This window comes from Oxyura jamaicensis, chromosome 15, assembly GCF_011077185.1.
Source record: "Oxyura jamaicensis isolate SHBP4307 breed ruddy duck chromosome 15, BPBGC_Ojam_1.0, whole genome shotgun sequence".
In the NCBI taxonomy this organism is placed as follows: Eukaryota; Metazoa; Chordata; class Aves; order Anseriformes; family Anatidae; genus Oxyura; species Oxyura jamaicensis.
Genome location: NC_048907.1, coordinates 7,051,346 through 7,072,625, shown reverse-complemented (window position 1 = coordinate 7,072,625; position 21,280 = coordinate 7,051,346). Strand labels below are relative to the sequence as shown.

The 21,280-nt window shown below is 53.1% G+C and overlaps 1 protein-coding gene across 4 annotated transcripts in view; it reads left to right on the top strand.

Moving 5' to 3' along the window:
- Positions 1-897: 897 nt before the first annotated feature.
- TPCN1 (two pore segment channel 1) overlaps positions 898-21,280 on the top strand; it is a 40,173-nt gene continuing 19,790 nt past the window's right edge. Inside the window, exons 1-4 of one of the 4 annotated variants that reach the window (XM_035341005.1) lie at positions 898-974; positions 1,847-2,087; positions 18,831-18,955; positions 20,946-21,122. In XM_035341005.1, coding sequence (XP_035196896.1) covers positions 1,976-2,087; positions 18,831-18,955; positions 20,946-21,122 — 414 coding nt within the window. In that variant the 5' untranslated portion in view covers positions 898-974; positions 1,847-1,975. Of the gene's footprint in view, positions 975-1,730; positions 2,088-15,932; positions 16,171-18,830; positions 18,956-20,945; positions 21,123-21,280 lie in introns of those variants that run through there. The other 3 variants (XM_035341003.1, XM_035341004.1, XM_035341006.1) reach the window with 3 other exon arrangements.

The following is a 21,280-nucleotide window of genomic DNA, read 5'->3' as shown; positions in this document are numbered from 1 at the left end:
GGGCAGAGCTCAGCGGCTTTATGGGGCTCGGGGACGGGAGGAAGACTGGGCCCAGGTGGAACGGATTGATCTGTTCTGCACAGCAGCGTGCTGCCACACGGCACATAACACGTCTGCAGTGCCTTGAGCCGCAGACCTACGAGCAGTGCTGGGGGGGGGGGGGGGGGAAGCTGGCCCAGCACCCCCCGCCTCGCGGGACTAGTGGGGAAGGAGGGTGAGGGATGAGTGCGGGAGGAAGGGCAGCGACACGTGTAAAAAGGGGAGTTAATGGCGGAGAGTCAGGGCTTCCACTCTGCCCAGGCACTAGTAAGAGCCGAGGCACGTCCACTTGTTTATCAGTGCCTCGGCTGCTTTGATGGCAGATGTGCTGACATCAAGCTGCATCTGTGCGGGATGGCGATGCGTTAGTGGGGGATACTCTGAGGCACCACAGCGCTGCTGCGAGCAACGGCACCGAATGGCGCCTGGGCCTGGGCCTGGGCCTATGCCTGGGCCTGGGCCTAGGCCCAGCGCCCCGTTGCTAGGCAACCGCCGCGCTCACCCCTGACCCCGCGCAGCCTCCTCACGCAGCCAATAGCAGCCCGTGCTGCTCCCCCTCCCCCCCAAGAGCCCGCCCTTTCCTTCCCCTCCGTAGGCGTGCGGCTTGCCTCGTGATGCTGTTCCCCCTCCACGCCCCCACGAGCCAATCAACGCCCTCCCCTCTCCGGATGGGCAGCGCCGCTACCCAATGATAAGGCGAAGTGGCGGAGGGAGGCGGGAACAACCCGTAGCAGCAGGGCCGTGAGTCGGAGGTGGGCGAGGCCAAGCCACCTCCGAGCGCTGATTGGCGGGCTGCAAGGAGGCGCACCGAGGCTGGACCAATGAGGAGCGGGAGGGGCGGGGCGCAGCGGTGCGAGGGCGCTGAGGTGCGGCGGGTTCGGCTCGGTTCGGCTGCGTTCGGCTCCGTCCGGCCGCGTTCGGCTCCGCTCGGCTCGGTTCGGCTCCGTCCGGCCCCGGGGAGGCTGGGCGGGAGGGAGGGCGGTGGAGGCCGCGGGGGGGGGAGCCCGCTGTGAGGCGCCTCTGGCTGCCCCTCCGGGAGGGATTCACCCCTTGCAGGAGGATTTTTGCCCCCTCCAGGGGAAATTCTGCCCCCCCCCCCTCCCTCCCTCCCCCGAGGGGATTTTGCATCATTTAAGAGGATTTTTGCCCCCTCCAGGGGGAGTTTTGCACCTCCCAGGAGGGATTTTGCCACTTCCAGGGGGAATTTTCCCCCTCTAGGAAGAATTTTGCCTCCTCCCAGAGGGATTTTGCACCCTCCAGAAGGAAATTTTGCCCCTTCCAGGGCGAATATTTCACTCTCCAGGAGGATTTTTTCACCCTCCAGAAGGAATTTTTCACTCTCTGCGAGTTTTGCCTCCTCGAGAACTGATTTTGCATCATTCAGGAGGAATTTTGCCCCCTCCAAGGGGAATTTTTCACCATTCAGGAGGGATTTTGCTTCCTCCAGGGGGAATTCTACCCCCTCTACAAGGAATTTTTAACTATTCAGAAGGAAGTTTTTCCCCTTCCAGGGGGATTTTTGCCCAGACACCAGCCCCGTGAGCACAGCCCCTCCAGCGGAGGCGTCGAGGCCGAGCCATGTGCTCTGGGGGCTCCTAGCGCCATGCCGGCCCCCCGCCTCCGCTCAGCCTCCCGCAGCCTCCCCCTGCCGCCCGCCGGCCCCGCAGGGTAGCTGGGCACCCCCTGCCTCCCCCTGGCTGAGATCTGGGACCGATAACGCCCCCGGGCCGAGTGCCCCACGCCGATATTTGGAGGCGAGCGGTGCGTAGGGATGGGCGAGCCTCTCTCCGTGTCCACACACCCACAGGACGCTCCTGATGGAAGACTCTGCGGGGAGAGCTTCTGACGGAGCCCTTTCACGTGGAGAACCGCAGCAGGCGTTACCGGGACTCGTCGGAGGTGGGCTTCTTGCAGCAGGAGCCTCGCGAGGGCCAGCATGGCCGTGAGCATGGACGATGACGTGCCCCTCATCCTCACCCTGGATGACAGCGGGAGCAACGCCTCGGCCCCGCTCGACGACCTGGATCGGGAGGAGCTGCCCAATGAAAGTAAGAACCTTGTAGTTCTTTCTGCCCTCAGAAAATGGCCTTGCTTGCTTTCCTTTGCAGCGCTGCTCTTCCCCGTGCCTGCCAGAACCTGGAGCTCCTGGAGCTGTCCCTCGACATCCCGACGGCTGCCCGAGGAAACCAGACCGGGGTGGTGGTCGTGTTGCTTGCTGGTAGCCCCCCAGGTGGGGTGGAGCATGCCAGCCAGAGGCACTGCTCCATGCCTTTTGTAACTCTTCTCTCTGATTTCTGCATAATGACCTGTGGCATCGCTGTCCTTAGGCTCAGTTCTCCCTTCCTGTGTGTTGGCCTGGGGTTTCTTTCCTTGGCCGCGCTGTGCTGGCTTTCACAACTGCTGTTTTGCCTACTTCTAGCCCGCAATTTGATCTTTTGCAGTAACAAAATGTGTACGTGCTGATAAATCCCTTTAAAATCCTCACTGTAATCTTACCAAAGAATCAGGAGTACTTCAGGCAATATATCCGTGCTCCTCTTAACCCCAGGCACTCGGTGGGATGGAGCCATCCTATGAGCCCGGGGAGGGGGTGAACTCCTCAGCAGCACAGCTTCACCTGTGCTGAAGCATGCGGTGAGGTTTTGTTGTTGCTACACCTCGCCACGTGTATTTTAGCAATTTTGTTGGATGCATCTCTCCGACTTCTGTCTGACATTGCAGGTGTGTGCACATGCACTGGTTTGGTCATCCTGTTCAAGCTCTGTTCAAGCCTAAAATTTCTGACACATTAATAAGTTCCTGGCCCCTCTTTGCTGCGTCGTATCTCTGATCCATGCTTCCTCTGCGATTCTGACTTGGTATCTCTCTTGCAATCATACAGGTTCCCTTAATTTTCTCCTCCTCTGACTTCCTGAGCTAGTGGCTCGTTTCTGGCAGTCACAACTTCTCCTCTCCTGCCCCGCCACACAAATCCCTGCCTAAATTGGATGACTTTCCCTGAGCTCTGCTGCCTTGCTGCTCTATTGCATCTGTTTTTCTGAAGCTTTAGCTCTCAATTTGTAACCTCAATAGAAAGAGACTGCTTCCTCCGTCCTGTTGTAGGCTTCCTTGTGACTAATTTTAATCACTCTGCTGTCCACCCACCTCCTGTGCCTGTAAAGAAGTATGTGGGGTTTATCATCTGGTTAAAGCCAACGTGATGGTGGTTAAGCATGAGTTTGAGAATGAACGTATTAAAAAATATTCCAAAATCTGCTTCCCTCGAAATGCAGGGAGATTGCGGAGGGACTGATCCTGTGCTTTTTAGGAGGCTGGTGCGCAGTTTTTGAGAAGCAATGTGCTGGAGCTCTTTGAACGGAGTGTGTCTCGGTATCGAAGAGCTGCTATCTGGCTATGTTTTAATCCCTGATAAAGTTGAATTTGCTGGGAAAAATATAAAGCCTGTTCTGTGCAAGTGGCACTGAATCATGGGGAGCCTTCTGAAGTCAGTGGTGCTGCAAGAGGGGAAGGAGATTGAAACAGGCAGGGTAGCACGAGCTACTTGAAAGGCACGTTTATCGCCGGGAAGCGGGAGGCTTAAATTAGGGAGTGAGCAGACTTGGGCCATCACTGGCAAAATTACGCTTGTTTAAAAAACAGGAGGTGTACTCTAGCTTTACTCCTTGCCTGCAAAGATAATCTGCTGTGAAATGCAGAGGAGTTGTGCTGTGGGGAAGTGCACTGCTTCACTGCTCTGTCCCCGCTCCTCCGGTGGGGACCGGAGCGGCACTAACGGAAGCGTGCAATTCGGCGTTCTTATTCAAAGGCCTGGCTTTTGCCGGGGAGAAGCGTGTGAGAAGCCTTATTTTCAGGAAAGGGAGAGCCTGGTAGGGTGGTGAGGGCACAGGGACAGAGAAGGTCGGGGGGCTGTGTGCTTCTTCTTTTGTTTTCCTTATTCCTGAGCTCTAATAATACTATTCGAGCAGAATTTGGAGGAATGGCGTGCACGTGCCTGGCTCCTGTGGACTTGGCGGCAGGTTGAACGCCGTGCATTTGTTCCGGTTTGTCCCCGGATACCAGCTGTCAAAACCCCCGTAGTGCCACCGGGGAAGCAGATGATAGGTAAGGCGAAGTGGGTGTAGCCACCCTTGGGCTAAATGACGTGTCGGAGGTTGATCATCAAGTCCCAGTCCTGTTCTGTCATTGACCTCTCTGAATTTTAATCCCCGTTCCAGGCTGTCTCAGCCATCTCTCAGTAAGCGCCGTGTGTAGTTCCGGTATATTGGCTCTCACCACTGTGTGATTCCTTTTTTTTAAGGAACTTCTTGTGCCTTTTCTTTCTTCTTTTCCCTTTTTTTAACTTGATCCATGACGCAGGTTTTGCAGCCAGTCCTTGGATGAATGACTTTGTAGTTGGGGACTCTTGGTGTTGGTTGTCTGGAAATGCGGACAGGTTGGAGTAAGCAGCGCCTGGGTTTTTGGAAACAAGCCTGTTGCCGATGTAAAAAGAGCAGATTAAAGTGCAGGAGTGTGTTCCTTCTAGAATCTCGCAGAAGAGTTCTCTTTTGGGTAAGTGATTGCTTTGGGATTAGAATAAAAGGGAGCTAAATGAGAAAACGGTGTGGAAAATTACGTTCTTAAAGAAAATGTCCAGCTGCAAAAATTAATCTCCCTAATCGTGCACCTCTTAAGCCCTTAATAGAAGCAAATACTTGCGTGGGGAGGAACATTAAAGCTCTGCCCTTCCTTGTCTTGTGCTGGGGTGCACGGCTCTTCAGCCGCCCCAGGAGGTCAGAATCCTGCAAAGTTGGCTGGAATTCAGCCCGCGTCCAGAAAAGCCTGGTCCCTGCTGCAGGCGGTTCTCTGAACGCAGCGCGAAGGATTGCGGTGCTGGGTCATCCTTCTACAGGCTCCAGCAGCTGGAGGAGACGGAGAGGATTGCTTTCATCACTCGAATCCGCGGCTCACTAATTAACACGACGCTGCCCTTCCCTGCTACGTCTTATCAGGGAATCTGGACGCGCTCTCGTTAAGCTTCCCAACGCTTATCCGAGGCGAGTGACTAATTCTGGATCTTATGGGAGGCAAAATCAGGGCTGCAGTCGTTGCGTGACCTTGCCCAACGTCGTGTACTGAGAAGGGTGAGAGGCAGCCCGGGCTGAGCGATCCCTGGCCTCGCTGAGCTCCTAGGACACGTTCAAACGGGGTTCTCAAAATACCTCCACGAGCGAGGCGTGTTTTCCTGCACAATGACAGCGGGGATAGCCTTGAAGCTCTAGGACAGTGCCTCTCGTCGAGCTGATGGGAATTATAAGCAATAAATGAGAGCCCATTGATTTATCCCGTATTAGATCAGATAGAAGATCCCCCTCTGCCCCCTGCGTGGAAATTGCTGTAGCCTCAAGTGGAGTTTCAGTGCGCTCAGAGCAGGAAGTACAGCTCCGAGCGTTGTGCGGGGAACAATGTGGTATTGTCTGTCTGCTTCTCCCGCACAATGGAGTGTGGCAAGTGGAAGAAGTCGTCTTTAAACTCTGGGTTCTTACAGGAAAGCAACCGCATCTGCTATTGAGGTAAAAAAGAATTACTGTGTGTGCCTGGGGAGGGGTGGGGGGGGGAAGCTGCGACAGCCAGGTGCGATGTTTTCTGGAAGGGTTGTTGGGAAACTGGAAGGTGTAACTGAGCGGTGAGGCGGGCCTCTGCCACCTCGGTGCCTGCTGCCCCAAGAGCCAATTTTCAGGAGGACTAGAGCCAACCTGCCCTTTTGGGTGGCAAGCAGGGAGCTGTCGATGAACGTGCCTCTGTGCTCGTGCGCTGCTGTGGAGGAGGTGGACCAAAGCGAGTGAAGGAACTGGCACTTCGCTGCAGGTGAGGCTGGAGGGTCTGGATTTGGCCAAGGCAAGCGTGCTGCTGGCCGGCGAGCACCGCTGTGCGGGGGAGCGTGGTGCCCTCAGGGTACTGTGAAGGACGGGCTTGGTTCTGCGCCATGGCCCCACTCCTGGATGGAGCGAGGGAAGAGGCTTTTGGCAACGTTGTTCTTCTCGTAATCAGCTGATGGGAGCCCTTGTGGTGTTCTGGAGCACAGAGTCTGTGCCATTAGTTGGATGTCTCGTCTTTCTTTTCAATATACCACTTACTGATCCGCAGGTAGGCACAGGCCTGCAGGAGTGGCGCAGGATCAGGGACAGCAAGCCTTCTTTTGAGACCCGTGAGCAGCCCGCATTTCGATTTCTCCAGTAATCGATGCAACCTGAAGTGACACGGTTCTCTTCTGTGCTGGATGTGGTTCCAGAACGGGTATCAGCAGCGAAAGCAAACCAAGTCTGCCCCGGTAGCCCACAGCTTCAGCTCGTCTGCTCAGTGAGTCCCTCCTCAAACACCCCCGTTGCCTTCATCCTCCTGTTGCTTCTTTTAGGTGCAGCCCATGGAAGGGAGAGATCTCAGGTGTAAACACATTGTCTGATGGGCTGAGGGAATAGGCAGAGAATAAATCCTTGGCTTTGGGGGCAACGCGGTGACTGCACAGACCCTCAGCAGCTCTCCTTCTCGAGGTCATTGTGTGAGCCTTCTGACTTGGCCACCTTTTGAAGTGTCGTACGTGTCAGATATCCAGTGGATGTAATGAATCCTCTGGCATCTGTCATCTCTGTGTATTAAAGTGAGGCTGTGTGTGCTTGAGCACTAATGATGCTGGGGAAACACCACAGCTAATTGGTGTGGAGAAATAGGGGACGACAAAACAACCACGTGCCTGCAGTGGACCTGGCAGATCCTGAGATCTTTGACAGCCAGGCTCTCAAACAGCCTTTGTGTTATCTGGTCGCCTTCTTGGATGCTACGTGGGATATCTTCCTCTCGTCGTGGCTCCTGGTTCTACTGATTGGCCTTTAATTAGTTCTAGCAGCAGCACTTCAGCTGCTGCGTTAGAGGTGAAGCATGGCCTGGGCACAGGACTGGGAACTGATTTTCAGAAGCGAGCTGCTTCTGCTGCTGAAGCTGCTCCTAGGGTAAGTCAGTAAACGTTGCTGTGGGCAATGCGTCTCTGGAAAGCGTAGGTTATGCCTTTTGAGGAAACTTCCAGGTAGGCTACATGGTTTAGTTATGAGGAGCTCCTGGTTTACATTTCTGTGCATGCTTTGTTTTTCATAGCCTTTACCTGCTCAAAGTGTGTGTACAGGGGAATTATTTTCTTCTGAAGCACAAGTTCAGTGCTGAGTTGTTGTTTATGCCCCTGAAAGCCTCTGCTCCAACCTAACAACCTTGCATTTTTGCAGCTTCTGCCAGTGCTCCTCTAATCCTTTCCTGGCCTAGATGATTTGTAATGAATGTTTTAAGCAAGCAAAGCGAAGCAAAACTGCCTCTTGAGATGAGTGAGGGGTGAAAATATTGGAAAGAGAAATGAGCACCCGAAACATAAGGAGATTATTGTTTTCTCCTTCGGTACAATCCATTTCCCTGGGTGATGAGCTCTGTGAACTCAGAGGAAGGAGGCAAGTTTTTAAGAAGGGCTGGGTATCTTGAGATATCACGCTAGAAGCAGTGGGAAATGTGTTTCTGCTGGGAAGTTCCAAATGCATCATCCCCTGGAATCTCATTTACACTGAGAATTCAGGATTTAAGGCAGGATGCCTCGGCTCTGCTTAAAATACCATAACGAGAGGGTAGAGCTGATATCTCCGATTGAAGAGAAACAGCGCTCGGTGTTGTCCAGGCCTCACAAAAGAGTTTTTATCAAGAGATTCTCAACGTGACTCTGGAGATGTGGTACCTCCAGAAGAGAAGCCACGAGCGGAGGCGAGTACCAGGAGGTATTGTGAGCTGCAGTTAGCGCGTGTGTTTTTTTTTTCTTTTTGAGCCTGCCTTGTTTTCTTAGCCCTGCAGGAGATCAGTTTGCACAATGCACACATTGTGTGCTTCACAGTAGGATGCTTTGTCAAACAGAATCCCTGCGCTGTTGACTCTTTCGCGCAGTAAAAAAAAAAACTCATAGTGATTTTGTCCTGAATGCCCCATGCTGTTCGAATCTGAGCAAGCAAAAGCGTCTACAAGGTAAAGAAGACTTGGGCTAGTGTTCCCTTATCCCAAAGTCAAACAGTTCCCTCTCCTTTGTCATCTCCCAGAGCACGAGCGACGGATCTCGTCTTCCGTGCAGTTTTGCTGTAAGTTAGGGAGGATGCTTCAGAGTGGGGCGAGGCGCCTGGAAGCTTCTTCGCCCTCCTTTTGTGCAGACCGAGCTAATGACCTTGAAGCTTAGAGGGAGGCAGCCCTTCGCGGGTATCTTCCCTATGTGCAGCTCTCCTCTTTTGGGTGGGATGAGCAGCCAGGCTGCGGGTTGTCCCCCCGGGCTGATCCCTTTAGGTGGGAGACGCGTGCCGCGGCATCGCAGGGCTCCGCTTCTCGAGCAGGTGGTCCCGGAGCTATAAAAGCTGTTAAGGAGCCCGCGAGCGCTCAGGCTGCAGTGTGAAATCGACCACTTTCCAGCTCTAGCCGGTCACTCCTCAGCTGACTTGGGAACATTTGGCTCAGGAAGCGGAACAACAGTTGGAAGCAAACAGCGATTAGTTTTTTCATGGCTTCCCAGGGAACGCATCAGTTTGGTCGTGTTTTCCCCTCCCTCCCCCCCTTCATTTTTGCGATTCCTGTGGATTTTTAAGGCGCTGTAGATGCAGGATGTTCGCTTCAGCCAAGCTCGCTTACTGGCAGATTGAAATGAGCAGAGGCTGAGCACGCTGAGTTCGCTCATCATAACCGATGTGATGCTGCTCAGAACTTCCTTTGCCCTTGGTATCTTCACCGAGGAATCCTGCCTGCTGCCGTCAGCCCCCCTGCGTTGAAATCCCATTTTACCCATTTGAATGCCGAAAGAAGTGCTGTATAAACTAAACAGGAGCATCTGTGAAGTGGTTAGAGTTGTTGTTGATTGCCTCTTCCTTATTGCCTTCAGGGGATTTAAGCTCGAATTTGCTGGAAGTAGAATTTATGAGGCAGAACGCTCCATTTCTGATCCTTAAGCTGGGAAAAGTGCACTGAATTTGATGGGTCTTTCTTGTCTCCAACGTCCCTGGCTTTTGATCTGGACCTCGCAGGGCTCTCCCCGTGTCTTTGGCGTAATTGCTTTTTGCATGTCGAGGCGCTGCCTGCCTTTTACGTGGCTGCTTTCTTTACAGGGAGCTGCCGGAGCAGCTTTAGGATTGCAGCCATCCGCTTCTCCTGAGCGGTTCAGCAGGAAGCTCGTGCACCTGTGCTGCTGCTGCTGGCCTCAGCTGGGCGAGAGGGAGGCCAAAAAGGGTGTGCGTGTGCGTGTGTTGGTCTGCTGCAGCAACGCTGAAGGATCCAGAGGACAACAAGGAGAGACTGCTGTGCTTTGATCCGTAGTGTAGGGGTTTGGAGCTCGTACCCGGCACTGGTTTTCTTTTCATCGTGATCTGGCCGTGCCTGCTTGGAACAAAAAGCTTTTATTTTTGTGCTTACGTAGGGGACTAAAATTTAGGATGCATCCCCGTGTGTGCTGCCATGGTAAGCCTTCTGATATGACGGGGCTGGACGCACGAGCTGCTTACATACGTGTGTGGCAGGCAGTCATGTAGCAGGTACTGTCATCTGGGCACGTCTCCTCTGTCTCGTACTCCAGCCGTAGCCATGTTTTTGGAACACTTCCACCATCCTCAGCAGGTGTGGAAGTTTATCTTACAGAAGCATCGCAGCCCACTGAAGGATTTCACTAGTGGACACAGAAACGTTCCTGCTCTTGGTTAACTAAACGGAGAAACGCAGGGCTAAGTGAGCAATCCTGCACTGAAATCCCCAGGTCAAACCTCACCGGGGAGTTGTCTGTGTCAGTAGCAGTAGGATCAGGTGCAGGTGAAGGAAGAAGGGGATGCCGTCCTCTACACCCGGTGCTTTCAGGCCACTCGCTGCAGTGGTGGGGCTCTAAAGGAGGTCTGTAAGGGCACAAGGCTCAGCCTTAGTGCAGCCCTTCTGCAGCCTGTCCCCTTTTTCCTGTGGCATGGCCACCCTGCGGGGAGGGATCATCGCCTTCTTGGAGGCACGAGGGCTGTGGATAATCTCTCTTCAACGTGGTGTTCCTACAACACGACCCGGCTGTGCCCGGCTGGTTATGTAGCGAACTCGCTAGCCATGAGTCCCTGCAGAAATAGGAAGGTGCTGTTTGTTGTGCAGCTGCTTGGTTCCCCCGGTGCAGGGGGATCGCTGTTTAGCCAGGCTGGGAATGGGATCGAACAGAGTGGTGCTTGCTGGAACTCCTCTCTCTGCCGTGCTGCCCTCAGGTAGTATGAAGTGCTCTGCTTTTTCTGAGCTGCTGGAGGTGCAAGCGAGTGACCGCCTGGGTCCTGCTGGGCGAAGTAAATGCACGCAGGCATCTTACCACAGAGACAGCGGGTGAGGGATGGGGGAAAGAAGCCTCCAAGGCTGGTGGCAGGGCCTCATCTCTACTGGCTCCAAAGGGGAAGGCTTCAGAGCACTGAGCTGATTCCTAAGTGGGGCATTTAAAAGTCAGCAGATGTCTTTTTTTTCTTTTTTCCTTAAGGCTACAGGTGCAGCAGTCTGCATATCCCTGGGACAGGGACTTTGTTGCAGCCCCAAAAGGTGACCAGCAGGATGCGATGGCAGGTCAGTCAGCCACAGGCTTCCAGGCAAAATAATGGGACACCAGCAGCAGCTCTCCTGAAATCTGAAATTTAAGGGCAGGCTTTTTAGTGTCAGTCAGCGTGGCTTGTGGACAGGAGCATCACACGAACCCAAAGTTGTGCATGTATGTATTTTGTGAGGTTACAAGGTAGGCTGATTGTGTTCTGAGGAGATGCGTCCTGGCAGCGGTGTGGCATTCAGGTGGATGCAGTACGCATCGAGGCTGTGCAGCTAACTGCTGAGCTGCCTGATGGGCAGCCCTCATCTATATTGCTTCGTCCTTCAAACAAGAGGAAGATCGGGGTAGGGAGGTGATGCTTCCATCCATGCTGGCTAGAATAATGAGTACATCCACGTGTGGTGGGCTTCCAGTGCTCTTCCCTTCCTTCCCAGCTATTACACGTGCCCTATCCAGTTCCTGCCAGCAGCGCTTTCCATAAAACATGCTGGAATCTTCTCTTTTTGACGTTTCCTTTTAAGACAGCACTAGGGCTGGGGTTTCCCCTGTTCCTTTGCTGCATCTTCCTCTGCTGCTGGCAGCTGCCGTTCCCTGGCTGAGACACCCTGAGAGACAACAGCAGAGATGTGGCAGTGTTGTATTGCAGAAGTGCTGCGGGGCCTTATGCTAACACCACGAAACAACTACGTACCTCTCCCTGCTGCGCCGTACTAATAGCTCCCTCTGATCTCAGCCCGCAGCGGTAAGGCATCAGAGTTTTGCCGTGAAATCTTACTTTACTTGTTCGCTTGCTGCCCCTCTGTCCTCGGGGTGGAAAGGTCAGGTAATTAGGTACCTCGTTAACAGTTTGGGCTGACTCCAGCCTAGCTCTGCTCCAGCGCTGGCAACGTGTGGTAGGGCTGCGAGGGCCGGTGGAGGAAGGATCAGCAGCAGCACTGGCGGGCTTTTACCTAGGTAAATACCGTGGTTTTGGTACCTGTTTCATCCAGGGTGCTCATCCTCCTGTAACAGAACTGGCCAGAGTTTAATGAGGCTTTGCTCTACATCATGGTACTGTAGGTAGATGCCTTTATAGTATTGTGAGTCACCGTTGTGCAGAGGCTGGCTGATTCTGGAGGGAACAACGAGAGCTGCCGCTACAGGAGCGAGCCGTGGCCACGCAGGTTGGTTGCTCGGAGTAGTGCTGGGCTCACGTAAGCAAGGAACCTCCTCTCTGCTTCCCACTGCTAACGTCGTGGCTGCCCCAGAGAGCCACTGGTGGAAAAAAAACCTGGAAGTTGGACCTGGCAGAGTGCTGCTTTCCTTAAAAAGGCCAGGTTGCAGCTTAATCAGACGTCTCTCCAGACTGCATCGGGAAAACAGAGGCTCTGCTTTGGAGAATTGAAACGAGGAACGTGCCCTGGAAATGCTGACGTGGTGCTGGTGCTGGAGCAGATCTGACATGTTAAAACCGTGAGGCATGCGTTTCCCTTTCTGGAACAAAAAGAGGAAATTCCTTCATGTAACAGGACGTGTTAAAGAAATGCTCTATCTGAGGGATCCCGATGTTGTCTCTTTCCCTTTCTGTTACTTCCTTAAAAACTGGATCACAGCCGTGTGCCTGCATTTCATGTCTGGCCTTTCTCGTGAGCCATAGGCAGAGCTTGCCTCTTTTTTTTTTTGCCGGGGTCAGCAAAAACTGTAGTGTTGCCAGTTGTTTTTCCATTCGAAGCGAGTTGTTTCAGCGCTCAGATGTTTGATTCCAGTTGCAGAACAATCTCTCTGTATCTGTAGAGCCCTCGTCGCTGTGATACGACGGGACTGACAGGATTACAGAGCGGGTTAGCTGCTAACAGGATGGATACTGCGAGGCCGTAGGTGATCCTTCTGTTGTGGCTCTGACTTCTCCTTTTTGTGGGAGAGAGGTTCAGCTGAGATCATAAATACAGGATATGAAACCGGCAGCACTGGGGCTGAACACAGAAGCGAGGTTATTAATTCTTATCTATGTCTTCCTTGTGCAACCTTTCATTTTACGTGGGTTTTGCTGATTAAAAATGCTTTGGACCTGCGTTAAAAGAAGCAGGAGCTCCTTTGTTTTATGTTCTCAGATCGTGCAGGTGCCTGGTTCTGCTCTCTCCTTGTAGCCCATGGACTTTCTCACGAAGCCCATGAATTATTCTCCTCCCTGTTGTCTTTGAAGCCTCGCACTATTTTATCTTTTTTTTTTGCCCTTCCTTACGACTGTCTCTTTGTCCCCAGCAGGGTGGTGCAGGAAGCGAATGCCGGTGTGAATCATCGCGTCGCGTAGTGAGCAGCAGAACAAGCAGCTAGCTAAATTCGGGCTCTGACCCGCTCGGAGCAAGAGCTGACTGGAGGCACTGCTTCTGCTGAGACAAAACAATTTCCGACAATGCTTTAGCTCTTCAGTCATTGTGCGGAGCTGGTGCCTCGGTGTTTTTAAGTGTGCGTGGTGCAGACGTTAGCAAGGATGCAGCAGTCCCCTAAACAATGCAGGGTTTAAGTTGTATTCAGTATAAGGAGATAGGCAGCACAATTGATAAGAGGCAATAATGTATAAAAAGTGGCTTACCATGCTGGGGGACATCTGCTCATCCTTCCTGCGGATTCAGCTCCCCGTAGCGTGGTGGATGACAGCGGGAAGCCAGCTCGTGTGCGTGCTGCAGGAACTAATGGGAGTCTCAAATAAAAGTGAAGACAGGAGGCTCGAGTCGTCTCGTGCTGCTAAGAGGAAGTGCCAACATCCATAGTTTGGAAAAACTTCCCTGCGCTGAATGGGAAGCTGACGTGGCTTTGTTTGTTGAGGTTCACAGCTGGTGGAGGCTGCGAGAGTACGGCAAAAAGAAGAGCCCCGATGCTGTGGCATCATCCCTGTCCCTTGGCATCGTCCCCATCCCATCCCCTGGATGGGTGCTGGGATATTCTGGACCTCCAGCCTGGGTCCTGCATCACTTCCCTTGGCGGTGGCACGCGGAGGGCTCTGAGCTCGCTGCCTGCCTCTCACCTCCGAGCTGCGTGGCTCGGTGCCAAACCAGCTGTGCTTTCCAGGCGGCTTCCAGCTATTTTTTTTCCCTGCCGGGTAGGTGAGCCTGGCCTTGAAGAGACAAATGCATTCGTGCTCACGCCTCGGCACTTGAGAATAAAAGGAGCAGTTTCTTATCAGTGGCACTGGAGGGGAGCTGAGCGATAAATCCGCCGGAGGTGAAGCCACGTGGCACGTCAACGCATGGAGAGGGAAATGCCGTCGTTGGTGCCGATGCGATGCCAACGTGCTCGGTGCCTCTTCAGGGCCTGGCTGCTTCCTGGCCACAGCTGCTGTGGGGATTTGTCTGGCCTGTGTCCTGTCAAAATCTTGGCTTTGGGGCTCAAGGTGCTCGTGCAGGGACGGGCAGCCCTCTCCTTTCTTTCCACACTTCTTCACAGCTGCATCTTCTGCAGTGGCACCCACTGCACGGCTCAGCTGCTGGGGGCTTCCCAGGAGGGGAGCACTTGTGGGAGCCTTTGGAGGCAACAAATGCTGTCCTCCATCCTCCACGGGCACGTGCTCTGTGCCGCTGGGTGCCTGCTTACATTCCCTGCAGCTGAAAGCCAGCGACCAGCTGAGTTTGGGTACCTGGACATGAATGCAATCAAGGTGGGTGGTTCAAGAAACGGAGGTGGCATGGCAGAGCCTGGAAAGAAAGGGCACCGGTCAAATGGCCGAGTGCCGCAGTGAGAAAATGCGGTGTAGGCTGCTTCGTGCTCTCCCTGCTGGGATTAGACCCACGATGCTCGTACCATTTAAGGCCAGGTTGCACGTCTGCAAATGTGAAACATTTGCTCAGCTCGGGGAAGTCTCACTTGCCTCGAGCAGCAGGCACTGCTGGAGCTGCACCCAGCCCCGACAGAGACGCCGCTCCCCGGGACAAGGTGGCTTGCAAGTGCTTCTTCAGAGGTCGTGCCCCTTTCCAAGGAAGGAATAATAACCACGAGGCTTGTTCCTTCCTGGAGAGGGGTAAATGCAGGACAGCACTTCTCACAGACATGGCTGCAGGAAGGAAACAAAAGGCCAAGCTGGTGCCAGGTTATACTTAGCGAAGGAATGACCTCGTCAGGCGGCGTGAGCCCAGTTGTGTCCTGGCTCCCAAGTCCCGTGTGCTCTGCCTGCCTTTACGTGCCTCTGAGGGAGGTACTACTCATGTCTGCAACCCCTAACGCCAGCACCGGTCGTTTTCCTGGCTTACATGGAGCGTGCACGTGATGTGTGAGCTGTACGAGCAGCGTGTTAAGCTACGAGAACATTTCTGTTCGGCTCTGTCCCTTGGGCTGCCCTCCCCGCAGCCTGTGGTGTCCTGCCGTCACAGGTAGCCCTCCGTAGCCGCCTAGGAGAGCCCCTCCTTAACGCGGTACGGACACGGGGCTTTGGAGTCGAACTGGCAGCATCTAAGCCTGTCTCAGGGAAACGCCATAAAAAGTCTGTGCTTGCTAGAAAGCAGAACAGCTGCGGCACAGCGTGGTGAGAGCCAGCCTGGGGGAGCTCCGAGGCACGCGTGGGGCTGCCCCGTGGAGTTGGTTTTAACTCCCTGAACTCCTAGCAGCCTTCCAGGGGGATTTTAAAATTACTAAACACAGGTAACAAAGATCAGACGATGAATATCCAAACAGCCTTGAGTTTCTCCCTTGTTCCTTGCTCCCCTCCCTCTCAGCCCTCAGAGTTTTCCTTCCCCGAAGCAGGGAATTTGTTTTGCAGAGGGAGAGGTTTGGGCTCTGGAGAGTTTATGCTCCTTCTCTTTCTTCCTTTTTGTTTTTTATTGTAATGATGACATATGGAAACTATTTACACAGAAGCATGCTCTGCTGCACTGAATGGAAACGTTGGAGTCCCGGCAGTATCGTTCCGGATGCCTTGTGTAAGCAGCCAGCTGGTTTTGCTTTTTTCTTTTATTTTTCTCCTTTTTTTTTCCCCCTCCCTCTTTCCCTTCTCGGGGAACGTCTGGGATAAGTTACACAAGTGTGGAAGGAAGCTTTGCCATCTGTGAGCAGCCCCGTCCGCTTGCTCCGTCACGCCCCTTGTACCGTGAACTTGGCAAATGTTTTATTTTCTTCTTTTTTTTTCCTGAGGGAGGTGGGGGGAGATGTGCTGAGTAGTCACAGCGAGACTCTGACTCCTTTCCCTTCAGTTCCTCGCGTTCCCTGGGGAGCAGACCCTGCTCCACGCCGGGACAGGAGAGCGTGGCGCACCGAGCCTTGCTCTCCAACCACGCTCATTCTTAAAAGCAGTTTTGCCCGGCAGCAAAACCTTCCAACATCCTGCCTGCAGGACGGCAAAGAGGGAAGCGCTTCAGCCGAGCTCCGAGCCACCTTCCTCAGCGGGAAGGGGAAGATGCGTGCGGCTCCGTGGAGCTCGGAGGAAACCCTTCTGCGCGTGGCTCTGCCCTGAGCAATCGGGGAGCGACTCGGGGAGGCAGCGCCGGCTGCCATGCGGTGGAGAGAGCCTGCTGCCATCTACTTGGAGGACTGCGGGAGTCCCGTGGAGAGATCCTCCTACCTCATCGAGCTCCCCACCGACGGTAACCGCCGCCGGGGACGCGCTGCGGCACGAGCCGGAGCGGAGCGGGGCTGGCATTAGTCTGTGTCATTGTTAGCGTGGGAGCAGCTGAGGAAATTAGCTGGCTGGAGGGCTGCCAAGCGAGCAGGCAGAGAGGCGCTGCTCAAGTTGGTGGTGGTTGTTTTTTGTTATTATTTATTACCCAGATGATGCCGTTGCCTCAGGGATGCTAGATCAACCTTCTGGTACCTGGTGGGGAAGGAGCCGAGCCACGAAACGCAGCTCTGCGCTGCAGCGTTCCTGTTGCCTGTGCCTAGGAAGATGATGTCTGGTGCAGGCGGGGGCAGATAGCGTGGTTTCTGGAGTTACTTCTTAGTTCTAACTCGTGTCTCTGAGAGCTGTTCGCGGGCTTGATCTCCCTGGGCCATCCTTTCTGTGAGCTGGCTGTGAAAGGCAGGGAGATGCTCCCTCTCTTTTACTGCGGCGTAGCTGTTCCCTGAGTTGGTCCTTTACAGAGAGAGGGTTGTCCGTGTGGAAGGCTTACTTTGATTGAAGGTAATTTGGTGCCTTTGGGTAGGAGCAGTGCTCTGGAGTCTTGTTTAGCCCTGCAAAGCTTCACTGGTTTGTGCCCGGTGTGTTCTGACATCCTGAAACATTTGTGTGTGCTCCGATAACCAGGGTAGCAACCTTGTTAATACATCCCCTCTCCCCAGAAGAGCGGGGGCAGCCGAGGTGTTGGCTCTGTGCTTTTTCACCATCTCCTGAATTGTGAGGGACGAACGACCCCGGGATTTTCTTTCCACTCTGTGCTTTGAGTTGAGCTGAGCCCCGCAGGGACCCGTAGCAGGCGGCGCAGTTCGGAGCGAGGAATCCTGCGGCCGTGCCCCAGGAGGAGCAGCTGGAGGGGTGCCTGGGGCCTCGCGGAGCCCGTGCGAGGTCCTCCCAGCGCCCTGTTAAGCATCCGTCCCACAAAGGGGGTTGCAGCCAGGCTGCAGGCCAAGGGAGTCTCTGGAACGTGCGCGCAGTAAAAGCTTTGCAAATAACTGCTTTTGAAGAACTTTGTAGAGCTCCCAGTGTAAAGCCTCTGACTTCTTTGCTGATACCTTTTAGTTACAAAGCAGGTGGATGCAGAAGACTGGCGTTCCAGTTCCGTGGATAAAATAAAAAGCATCATCTTGTGTTTATTCCTCCCTCCCTCCAAAAAAAAATGTGCCCATTTAGGGTTTCAGAATGGGGTCTGGGGGAGGAATCAGCCCCACCGAAACATCCAGCCGAACACGGAGAGGTTTTTTAAAGGTGTGGGGGAAGCGAAGAGAAGCAGGCGGAATGCTGCAGGGCTCCAGCAACCTGCCTGCTGTCCGGAAGGCTTTCACAAACCTCCGATAAGTGCTGGCTGAGTTTGATTAGGGGGTGGGAAAGGCAGCTGGGGCTCTGCCTGGGTGCAGGGTTTGCTGACCTTGCAGGAGCTGTTTCAGGGGGTGCAGAGGTCTGGTGTGGCCTCTTCACTCTGGGGTTTTCCAGAAAAACCTGACCGCTTGTTTAATGAGGGCTGTTCCCTCGCAGGGAAGAGGAGCAGCAAATCCTCAGCATCCTGTCCTGGGAGAGGCTGTTTTTCCCCACCTCGTAGCACAGAGAGAGACAACTGCTCCATCACACTTAGTGCTTGCAGAAAGGGGGGAAATCAGCAGTTTTGCCCTGGCAAGGTCAATCAGAGATGTACCCTGCTGGGGAACACGGCGCCGTGGAGGAGGGAAGTCCTGTGAGAGCGAGAACCCCAACGTGGTTTGGGTGCCGAGGGGAGCTCCGGGGAGCTCCAGCACCGCTCTCACCTCTGTGGGGTCTGTGCAGTGCTCGTCACCAAAGCTGCAAAATACAAATTCCCATCCCAGAAGAAGAAATGGCATCTTTTTGTGAACAGTGATGGTGTCTTAATAGCACTGAGGCTATAGAACACACACCCTAGTGAGTGCTGGAGCTTATTTACGTGTCCTGCTCAGCTTGCTCATGGGAAGGGTGCTGTGTGTGTGCAGCTCTGCTTGGGAGCTGCTTTTTGCACCTGAATTGTGTTTTAAAATGGAATTTTTAGTTATGAAACCTCGTGCACATGTTTGATAAAGCATTGCTTTGTAATGCTTTACTGATGGCAGAGACATCCCAAAGTAAATCCGGGATATGGACTGAAAATGAACCTCGCTCTTTGTTCTCATCAGAAGGAGATTGGCGCTTACCTGCACCACAGAGTGTCACAAAGGTGTGTTGTTTAATGATGGGAGAGCTCTGAAAAATGAGGTTTTTCTCCTGGAAGTACTGTACTGCTGCTGGTAGGCCCTGCAGCCTCAGTGCTTACTGCCTCTCTGCAGTTTGACTGGTGGTGGTGTTTTAGGGACGTGACAGCACAGCTCTCCCGAGGCAGGAGACCTGCTTGTTGCATTAAATGGGATCCTGTCTTTTTGATGGTCTGCTGGGAGCGTTCCCATGTTGAGGTGTTGAGTCTGAGTGCGCCTCTTAAAAGTCATTACGTGGGAAGAGTCAATCACTGCGTGCACCCTGCCGGTTCCTTGGGCACTCCGTTGCCTCTCGATGCCTGTTCCTGCTCCCACTGCCTGGCTTGTTTGCCTGCTCCCTGACCCGTCTCAGCTCGCTTAATTGTAAATCACTTTTCCTCCTGTTGTCCCGATGCAGATGGAGGTAGCTATGACGTTCTCCACGATGCCTCCAGCCCTGCTGCCGGGGACTGCTGCGCGCAGCAAAGCTCTGCCCGCCACAACTGGGAAATGAACTACCAAGAGGCAGCCATCTACCTCCAGGTGAGCCTGCTGTTCGGTGCACTCTGCAAAAAACGGGGACATCCAAAGCTATGATAGCTCTTGGGTATGAGAAGCAAAGAGCTTCAGTCCTAGGGTTAAAAAAAATAATAAAAGGAGTGCTTGGCAAAGAGTCCTAAAGAGTAGGAAGATGCAAGTGCCTTCAGATGGGCTCTGGTAAGTAGTTTGGGAAGCACTGAGCAGGCTGGGGCTACCCGTCTTCTCCCCGTGCTGAGGATTTTGTAGTGGAGAGGTTCAGCCCACGCTTTAGTCATGGGAACACCCCTATTAGAACAAGAAAATGAGAATATTTATAATACTGCTGCCTGGTGTAATGCATTAGCTACCAGAGCTGCCCTGCTCCTGCCCCACGGGGCTGCCCAGCGTTGCTCCCCTGACATTATAAAACCTGTGAGGCTTGGACCTTGCTGATACTTCAGCTTATGCTAGAGCAGCATGGACAAGATAATGGTAACCCCAGCCCCTCCTGGGCTTTTGTTTAAACTCCCGATTATTGGAGATGCTCTGCAAAGGTTCATTGAGCTGCTGCAGTGTCTGATGGTAATGCACGCAGCAGGCTTGGCCCTTCACATGCAGATTAGTCTTGCTGCTGCCTTGACCAATGGCCATAATGACAATGTCCTTGAAACGAAGTAGACATAACTTAAAGAGCGTGCAGATTGTTTATGTGAAGCAGTAGCTGCAGGCAAGAGCGTCTTATCTGAGTGCGAGGACTTTGCTGTCCAGCCACGTTTCGAATTGCTTGGCTACCAAGAGGCAGAATTGAGACTATTTTTCATTCTGCGAATGTGTTTTGTCAGGCGTGAATAAGAATGCCCTGCTGGTCTGAGCTAGCTCTCCCTTTGAGTGGGGGGCTTGCGCTTTATGGAGCTTGCTGCTGGGTTTTGTCCTGCCTGCAATCTGGCTCCCTGACCTGGCTGTGTTTGTTTGTTCTTACTCAGAGTGTGAGCCTGCCTGTGAGGCGCCTAAATGAGAAACGTCTGAAACCCTCTTTTGAATCGGTCTTGAGAACGCTTCACCTCTTAAAGGAGGTCCTGTTTGTGGATCTTGTCATCCATTTTGCAATTACAGTGATTCTTCTTCTTTGAAAAGATATTCATTCAGAAAGAAAAGTGTGCGTGTGTACCTGAGTGTCCAGCTGGGGAAAAATGTTCTCATGTGATCTTTTCCAAGAGCCAGCAAGCTTCCTGTGAGCGGCTTCCCTTGCTTAAACCATCGGCTCAAGACAGAAGAAGCTGCTGGATGGTTCTTCGCAAAAAAACCTGTTCTAAATTCTCCCCGAGCTAAGTTGTGTCCTAGAAATAAAAACAGCAACGGTGCAGCTGTTTAAAATCAGTTGAAGGCAAACTGTTAAGATGGAGTATCTGACCTTTTAACATTAATTAAGCTCTCCCTTTAAGAGGAAATGATAAATCAGCATAGAGACTTGTTAATTTTTCATGGAGTCTCTCTCTGCTCCATGCCTTCGCGGCCAGGGCTCCCAAGCATGTTTTCTCGCAGGCATTCTTTGAGGCCAAGATAAGGAGGAGCGACTGTCAGCCAGGTGCCCCAGAGCTTATCTGTGTGTTTTTCTGTTCTGTCCTGGAGAAGGTTAATCAAAGAGAGCTGCAAACGCATGGAAGTGGTTGCAAATAAATGAGGTGCGGTGTTTGCGCTGGGATGTCGACTGAAGATTCCTCCTGCCTTTGTAACCTCTTCCAAGGCTCTTCCTTTTTTTTTTCTTTTGAAAACCTCAAGGGTTTCTGCAGGGGCTGGTGGATATTAACGAGTTCATTACCGAAATGTGCTGATGAACAGAAGGGGATGCCCCATGCGTGTGGAGTTCATTCCTCAATAAACAGATGAATGTCAGATGAATAGTCCCTTGGGAATTGTATCCAGTCCTTATAAAAGTGTTCTTTGGGTGGAAAACCCAGGTCCAGAACTGACAGCCACTAATGCTGTTCTCTCTGTATTATTCCTCCTGCTCTAGGAAGGAGAAAACAATGACAAGTTCTTCACTCACCCCAAAAATGCCAAAGCACTTGCTGCCTACCTCTTTGCACACAATCACCTTTTCTACCTGATGGAGCTGAGCACGGCACTGCTGCTCCTGCTGCTGTCTCTGTGCGAGGCGCCAGCTGTTCCTATGCTCCGCCTTGGCATCTTCGTAAGTACTTTGGGGCATGATGAAGAAGTTTGCTTGTTTTGCAGGGGTGGGTAAGAGGAAAAAAGTTAGACATAAAGGAAGGAGGTAGCAGCAGCAGGAAAAAACCCATCTGGCTTGTTCTCTAAATTGGTTGACAGCAGATATGCCAGCCAGCAAAA